The sequence below is a fragment of the Scardinius erythrophthalmus genome, assembly GCF_964197995.2.
Source record: "Scardinius erythrophthalmus genome assembly, chromosome: 10".
Lineage (NCBI taxonomy): Eukaryota > Metazoa > Chordata > Actinopteri > Cypriniformes > Leuciscidae > Scardinius > Scardinius erythrophthalmus.
Window position 1 is genome coordinate 1887729 of NC_138230.1, and position 8519 is coordinate 1896247.

General features: G+C 39.9%; 2 protein-coding genes across 7 annotated transcripts in view; one reads left to right on the top strand and one right to left on the bottom strand.

Moving 5' to 3' along the window:
* tmem65 (transmembrane protein 65) overlaps positions 1-2176 on the top strand; it is a 29977-nt gene extending 27801 nt beyond the window's left edge. For 3 of the 5 annotated variants that reach the window (XR_014030956.1, XM_081376951.1, XM_081376952.1), the window contains one exon: positions 1-2176. This exon is cut by the window's left edge. The gene's annotated coding sequence lies outside the window, so the exon portion shown is untranslated. The other 2 variants (XR_014030955.1, XR_014030957.1) reach the window with 1 other exon arrangement.
* Positions 1781-7999, bottom strand: zbtb22a (zinc finger and BTB domain containing 22a). 2 transcript variants are annotated; one of them, XM_081376945.1, is made up of 4 exons: positions 7915-7999; positions 7415-7622; positions 4067-4658; positions 1781-3973 (listed from the first exon to the last, which is right to left on the bottom strand). In XM_081376945.1, exons 2-4 carry the CDS (start codon positions 7619-7621, stop codon positions 3465-3467), a joined length of 1308 nt encoding a protein of 435 aa, XP_081233071.1. In that variant the 5' UTR covers position 7622; positions 7915-7999; the 3' UTR covers positions 1781-3464. The 2 variants fall into 2 exon arrangements, with proteins under 2 accessions (XP_081233071.1, XP_081233070.1); XM_081376944.1 differs by having other exon boundaries at positions 7415-7724; positions 7915-7966.
* Between the last annotated feature and the right edge of the window lie 520 nt (positions 8000-8519).

An 8519-nucleotide genomic window follows, 5' to 3' on the forward strand; every position in this document is an offset into this window, starting at 1 on the left:
GACGTTCCGTGAAGAATGAAGTGTATCACGTGTTGCGTTTGAAGTGGCTGAATTAGGAAAATGTTCTCGATTTTTAAACTGTTTGTTGAAATGTTTTATTAACCTCTCAAACTCCCGCGGCGTCGCTCCCGGACTCCTGATCTTAACTGGAACGTCTGTAGTTTTACTCCGGACAGCACAAGAGTTTCTGCACACTCCCATCATGCATCTGGCTCATGACACTGAAGCTCATTGGCCGTTCGGTGGTGATGTCAGGTCACACGATGAACCAATCGATATATTCATGCATCACATTAGCTGAATGTTCAACGAAAACTTACTTGAAATAAATAAAATATTAAAGAAACTTATTTCAGCATTTCTCAATTTCCTTTAGTTTAACAACAGAATAAAAAATAAAAAGGTAAATGCGACTTTTTTTCTCAGAATTGCATGAAATAAACTTGCAATTGTGAGAAAAAAGTCTAAATTATAATTTCAAACTGTTATATTCAGTGGCGGACTCAAACTTCCTTTCTAAAGTAAACTAATTACACTAATAATATATAGCCATATTTAAAAACAATGAGCAATACTTATACAGCATTTATTAAATTTCAACATTTACTGATACATTTTAATGATCAAATGTTGTATTTGTTTGAACAGCTTTATTTTTAGCAGATTTAATAAATGCTGTAAAATGTTAGTTCATGTTAATAACTTTACTTACTGTAATGGTTTGACCATAAATCAAATAAAAATGACAAAAACGCACAGCAGAATTAGCAAAACTTCAACTAAAATTAAAACGGAATCGGTTACACTTTATTTTAAGGTGTCCTTGTTACAGTGTAATCACATATTTAAGTGTTATTGATGAACTGTGTGTTCTTACTATAGGATTAGCTTTGTTTTAAGTTTGGTTGCATGTAATTATGCATAATTTACAGTTGTTACTATAGTAACTACGTGTAACAAGGACACTGTAAAGTAGTGTTGCCAAAAAATAAATTAAAAATATGAACAAAAACTACAATAGTACATCAACGGAGGGAGTTAAACGCAGCCTGGCCTCCATCAGGTCCTGTAGCAGATGAACATGAGTCTGATGCAAAGATGCCTGTTACTGTACGAACAGAAATACCTCTGGAATTAGTCGTGCAACGATCAACTGACTTCTGGGTAATGCATAACTCAACACGCCCAAGAAATATATTAGTCACACTTATTATTATTATTATTATTGGACACTATGCATTCTGATAAATACTCCTGTATATAATTATTATAAATACACAGCCGTCTGTTCTACAGTATTTTGCTAATTCTATGATTATTTTTGTGAGACGATGTGGAATATTTGTACTTTTATAAATTCATTTGTCGCACAAAAGAACCACTGAAGCAAAAAGTACAAGTTCAAACACATCAAACAAGTTTTGCTCAGAAATATTGATGTTATTTGTGAATGTGCTTTTGAGAACATGTCACGTTAAACTTGTTTTCACTGGTGATTCTTCAGAGGAACTACAGGTAACACTTTACAATTATGACAAAGAACATTATTAATTTTGATTTCAACATTTATGAATTCACTAGTCAAATCAAAAATATGATTTATTGGACCTGAGCTAACATGAACTAACAGCTGTGTTTTTATCAACTAACATTAAGATTAATAAATAATGTAACAAATCTGAATTGCTGGTAGTTAGTGACTAACTAACGGCTCTTTATTGTAAAGTGTTACCGATTATAAATGAAATAAACACCCGCTGAAGTTTCACACTGCGACTGATCTCAATAAAATGCCTTTATTGACAATATTAAAACCACACTGCATTATTATCATTATTATGTACAGTCTGTGTGTGTTCATCATCTCTAACACAGAACTACAGAGGAGAGCGGAGAGGGTTAATCGGGTGTGTGTGTGTGTGCAGAAATAAACAGGTCCACATCTCTGCTACATCATATAGATGAAGAAACACTGATATCCACTCTTAAATATAACCCTTCATGATCCACGCTCTCCTTCCTCCTGTGTTCTGTTCATCCTTCTGAATCCCATCCGGAGAAAGTCTCTGACAAAACACAACATTTATTCCACTTTTTGTTCAAAATGTAGCTTTTTTATGAACTTGTCCACATTCAAGTGTTTATATAATATGCATGAAGCTAGAATAAAAACATTTGTTTAAAAGCAGAGGCTCTGTTCTTTCTTTGGGCATATTTTTTGAAAATCCTGTAAGACTTTCGTTCATCTTCGGAACACAAAGATATTTGTAATGGAATCTGAGTGATTTCTGTCCCGCCGCTGAAGTCTAAAAACGCACTTCATAAAGACATCATTAAAGAAATCCATATGAATTAAGAGGAGAGCTTTATGAATGTTCGCTTATTAATGTTTATATGTGAAATAAAGCCACACTTTAACAAAGCTTTAACAAAGTTAAAAAATTTTTTCCTGATCCGAAAAATGATCCGATCTGTGACTCAAAAACTGTAATATGATCTGATCCGTGAGATTAGTGATCTGTTGCACCACTCGTCAACAGAGGGACAGAAATCTCAGGTTTCGTTAAAAAGATGAGCGATAAAAACATTGACAGCCAATCAGAATCCATTGCAGATGAACGATAAAACATTGACAGCCAATCAGAATTAATTCATTATTTAATTGACGATGAACGATAAAAAAACAACTGCCAATCAGAATCCATCGCTGATGAATGATAAAAACATTGACAGCCAATCAGAATCCATCGCTGATGAACGATAAAAACATTGACAGCCAATCAGAATCCATCGCTGATGAACGATAAAAACATTGACAGCCAATCAGAATCCATCGCAGATGAACGATAAAAAACATTGACAGCCAATCAGAATCCTTCGCTGATGAACGATAAAAACATTGACAGCCAATCAGAATTCATTCATTATTTAATTGACGATGAACGATAAAAAAAACCAGCCAATCAGAATCCATCGCAGATGAACGATAAAAACATTGACAGCCAATCAGAATCCATCGCTGATGAACGATAAAAACATTGACAGCCAATCAGAATCCATCGCTGATGAACGATAAAAACATTGACAGCCAATCAGAATCCATCACAGATGAACGATAAAAACATTGACAGCCAATCAGAATCCATCGCTGATGAACGATAAAAACATTGACAGCCAATCAGAATCCATCACAGATGAACGATAAAAACATTGACAGCCAATCAGAATCCATCGCTGATGAACGATAAAAACATTGACAGCCAATCAGAATTAATTCATTATTTAATTGACGATGAACGATAAAAAAAAAACAGCCAATCAGAATCCATCGCAGATGAACGATAAAAACATTGACATGGATCTTCATTTATGTTTACGAAGATGAACAAGCGTCTGGCGAGTATCTGATGACGTTACTGTCCCTTTAAGAGCGAGTCACTGAAGCTTCTCTGGGGAATCTGCTTTCACGAGAGCGTCTCCTCCTCCAGCAACGAGAAGTCGTCGTGCTCCACCTTCACTGGTCCGGCAGCGTCCGTGAGCTCCTGCTGAAAGCTAGCCGCGGTGGCCGTCTGCTGGCAGCGCGCCTGATGCTTGAGGAAGCTGTCCCGCCACACGATCTTCTTCCCGCAGAGCGCGCACTCGTACGGGCGCAGGCCGCCGTGCGTCTTCACGTGTTTGGTCAGGTGGTGCTTCATCTTGAAGCTCTTGGCGCAGACGGGGCAGGAGAACGGGCGCAGGTTCAGGTGCTGCATCTTCACGTGCCGGTCGCGCATGCTCTTCAGCGTGTACGCTTTCCCGCAGTGACAGAAGTGGACTTTCGGCGTCGCAGAGAGAGGAGAGCAGGGAGGATTCTGGGAAACCGTCGCGTTCGCGATCTCATCCGGCGTTTCGTCGTCCTCCTCGTCTTCGTCCACCGACGGCCACTCGCTCTGCCACAGGCTCTCTCTGAGACGCCCGTCCGACTCCACGCCTCCTGAGAGAAGAACACAAACACAGTCAGAAACAGCGTGGTGGCGCCCCCTGGTGGACGGGAGCTAAACGGCAGTGATGAAGAAGCTCCACTCACCGGCCTGGCGCTCCTCGCTCTTCATCCTCAGTTTATCCTCATCCTCCACCGGCTCTCCGACGCCTTCATCCGCCTCCACCCGCTGCTCCTCCTCTTTCGCTCCTCGGAGCCGAACGCGGATTCGGTGTCTCGCGGCGAAATCCGTTTCGATGGACGGGAGAGGCGGGTGCGGATCCGGCCCACACTCGGGCTCGGTCCGCAGAGGAAACGTCAGGCTGCTTCGGCTCCACCGGCTCTGCTGAGGGCGCCTCCATGTGGCCAGAGGCGGAAGCGCACGTTTCTCTGCGGTGTGCTCGCCCGGCGGGTCTGACGGGTCGGGGAAGCAGCAGTCGGAGCTGCTGGGCGACTGATGGCTCGAGGAGCTCGCCACGCCCGGGCTGACCTGCGCCAGGGGTCGCGACCTCTTGAGGATGTCCGTGCACTTGTCCACGATGTGCCACATCTGGAGGAAGCTGGCCACGGTGACGTAGTTGATGATGTCGTCGCGCACGATGCTGAGCTGCCCGGTGTAGGCGGAGTTCAGGACGCTCTCGAAGGCCAGCGGGTCCATGACCGAGGGAAGAGACACTGTGGTGACGTTCTTCAGCAGAACCTGGACACAGGCAGAACCGGCCGCAGTGTTTAGAGCTGCGGCACCAAGGGTTCGTTTCCCAAAGCCAACTGTGATCGCAATTTCCATTGAACTCCATTGGTAACGATGGAACTTAGTTGGCTTTGGGAAAGCACCCATGCTAAACTGTGATTCTCTGCTGCTAAACAACCACAGGCCAGATTCAACAGACATTCTTAAAGGGATAGTTCACCCAAAAATGAAAATAAGCGCATGATTTACTCCTATGTGTATATGACATTCTTCTTTTAGACGAATAGTCAGAGTTATATAAAAAAATGTCCTGGCTCTTCCAAGCTTTATAATGGCAGTGAATGGCTGTTTCAATGTTAAAATCCATAAAAGTGCATCTATCCATGATAAAAGTGCATCTATCATCATAAAAATGCATCTGTCCATCATAAAAGTGCATCTATCCATGATTAGTGCATCTATCATCATAAAAGTGCATCTATCCATCATAAAAGTCCATCTATATTTGATTTAAGTGCATCTATCATCATAAAAGTGCATCTATCCATCATAAAAGTGCATCTATCCATCATAAAAGTGCATCTGTCCATCATAAAAGTGCATCTATCCATGATTAAAGTGCATTTGTCCACCATAAGTGCATCTATCCATGATAAAAGAGCATCTATTCATGATAAAAGTGCTTCTATCCATGATAAAAGTGCATCTATCATCATAAAAGTCCATCTATCCATGATAAAAGTGCATCTATCCATGATAAAAGTGCATCTATCCATGATAAAAGTGCATCTATCCATCATAAAAGTGCATCTATCCATTATAAAAGTGCATCTATCCATGATAAAAGTGCATCTATCCATCATAAAAGTGCATCTATCCGTCATAAAAGTGCATCTATCATTATAAAAGTGCATCTATCCATTATAAAAGTGCATCTATCCATCATGAAAGTGCATCTATCCATGATAAAAGTGCATCTATCCATCATGAAAGTGCATCTATCCATCATAAAAGTGCATCTGTCCATCATTAAAGTGCATCTGTCCATCATAAAAGTGCATCTGTCCATCATAAAAGGGCATCTATCCATGATTAGTGCATCTATCCATCATTAAAGTGCATCTATCCATCATAAAAGTGCATCTGTCCATCATTAAAGTGCATCTATCCATCATAAAGTGCATCTATTCATCATAAAAGTGCTCCATATGGCTCTGGGGGGTTAATAAAGGCCTTCTCATCATGCATTGATACACTTTGATGGACTTCTAAACAGAAACGTCCATTCACTGGCATTATAAATCATGGAAGAGCATTCATTTTTGGATGAACTATTCCTTTAACTGACTTCCACACATTTGTACGTTTTCTGAAATGTTGTTCACATATGCAAATTAGGTACTCATTAAATATGCGCTAATTTGCATACAAATATCGGACGGACGGACGGATGGATGGACAGAACATGTTGTGGATGAGGAATAAAGCTAAAAACTGACCAGCGCATGAAAAAACTACAATTTTGCCTTCAGAATTTATACAGTTACATTTCTTTAGATTGTAATCGGAATTCCTGAAAAGAATGTTTTAATCAGCTCTTAAAGTTAGAATAACCTCCATCTTAAACTCCCAAGATGCTGAATTAATGTATTGGGTTTTTTCAAATATTTCAAGCACTTATTCAATACAGTTACTCAAGATTAACTTGAATCATAAGCTCTCAAATGAAATCACCAACTTGTAACTTGTAAAAAAGTTCAGTTTTGTCATGAGATTAGATTGTAAATAAGTCACTTCACTCTCAGCACTGTAACTATGTAGTGTTCTCGTACTGTAGTGTGCAAGTGTGCGATTGGGAACACATCCAACATAAACCACCTCAGTGTCAGAAAAAAGTATTTTCAGCATATGAATAATATTACAGTACTAGTAATAGTACATTGTTACAGTGTAATTATATATTTAAGTACTGAGTAATATTACGCAGCTACATGTACTCACTATAGTTCGTATAGTGTTAGTTGCATCTAATTATGCATAATTTACTGTTATTACTATGGTAAGTACATGTAACAAGGACACTAAAATAAAGTGTTACCAAAATGTGCTATGCTATTGTTACGGAAACGTTCAATTTAATCAGGAGGACTTTTGAATGTTCTCAGAGTCTGAACGTTCTAAAACAAGTAGCAACATTTTTAAAAATACAATTCTGAAAAACGTAATATTTGTACTAACGTTTTGAAAGCGTCAAACTTACATTTTAAGAACGTTAAAACGTAATTTTAAGATTTGCTATGCTATTACAGAACGTTACATTATTTTATTTTTTTACAGACTTAATCAGGGCGACTTTGTCTCCACCCAGATCACTAAAATATGTTCTAATAAAAGGTTTGCAAACGTTCCCATTATAAAAAAAAACGTTATTTTCAAATGTTCTGTGAACGTTCAAAATGTACTGTTTTTAAAATGCTATGCTAATGTTACAGGAACGTTCCTTTTTTGCAAACTTTATCAGGACGACGTTCTAAAACAAGTAGCAACATTTTAAAAATGGAATTCTGAAAAACGTTCCATTTAACGTCATAACTCTGAACGAGCGTTCTATTACCGTTACCGGGAGAGCTTTAAGAGAACCTTGTTAGAGCGTTTGCTGGGCAGGTCGCGAGAAATCATTCAATGTTTAACATCAAACACACATTAATATGCAGATGAGAGGGTTTGTGTGTGTGTGTGATGACATCAGTTCCACACACACTCACCTGGTCATGGAAGTACGGGGAGGATGCGGCCAGCACACACCTGTGCGCGCGGAACACGTGACCCTGCACCTGTATGGACAGGTCACACAGCTGACCCTCCTCGCGCTGCCGGTTCAGGTTCTCCAGAACCGCGGCGCGCGCGCTCGGGAAGCACACCTGCAGAACCGGGCCCGGGGGCGCGCTCGCGCGACCAAGGATCTGCTCCATCCTACCAGGGAGAAACCGAGTCCTGATCCGGGATCAGCAGCTCAACTCCAGATATATGCACATCAAACCCCGTTTATTCCGGTTGTATTCGGTGTTAGGCCCGCTAGCAGATCATAACATAATCATATGAGGGCTTATGATCATGAGTTTACATCAACATGCGGCAAAGATCGGCGCGATTCAACCGGTCGACACACAATCTGCGAGTTTAACCACCGTGTGTATAATATATAAATGTTGATTATGATCCCTTGATCGGTTAAAATGAAATTTGAATGTGTTTATAATCTCACCTGCGTTCACTGTGATGGAGGTCTGCTGCGGAAGAGAGAGACACGCCCCCTCTCCGAGACCCAGCCCCTTTTAAAAACACAGTGCTTAGATTCATATTCTTCATAAATGCTTTGGTTTTGTATTGTATTTAGTATTGTTTGATTCTATTAGTGTCTCACATGAGTGAAATTAAATGGTTAAATAAATATATATAATAGAATAGAATCGTCCATGTGACAGCTGCTGTAAGCCAATCCTGCTTCAAAGGATGTCGGATTCATGAATATTAATTACGTGACGCCACATGACGTTTTTGTGCGTGCCCTTATTAATATTCATGAGCTGAGCAGTACTGCAGTCCGCGCGCGCCACCTGCTGTCTGACTGAACTCACAAACCTGCAGTAAAAAGGATTACAAACATCAAACATTAAAAATTATTTGCAACGCAATGAAGAATGACGTTCACAACTCTGATAAACCATAATCAAAATATTAATATAATGTTAGTTAGCTAGACCTATCTGAATAACTGATTAGTAGAGAGCACGGTGATGCATGAAAGGTATTTTAAAAGGTATTTAACTTTATGTTTATCATTATTTCAAAATGATATTGTGCTGTCAA

What these genes read in the sequence shown, in the direction of transcription:
- zbtb22a (XM_081376945.1), bottom strand. Translation starts at nt 7,621, where the DNA reads ATGGAGCAGATCCTTGGTCGCGCGAGCGCGCCCCCGGGCCCGGTTCTG. An exon ending in CCCCGTACTTCCATGACCAG is followed by an intron (nt 4,659 to 7,414) that starts GTGAGTGTGTGT and finishes GCCTGTGTCCAG; the next exon opens with GTTCTGCTGAAGAACGTCAC. An exon ending in GAGCGAGGAGCGCCAGGCCG is followed by an intron (nt 3,974 to 4,066) that starts GTGAGTGGAGCT and finishes TTCTTCTCTCAG; the next exon opens with GAGGCGTGGAGTCGGACGGG.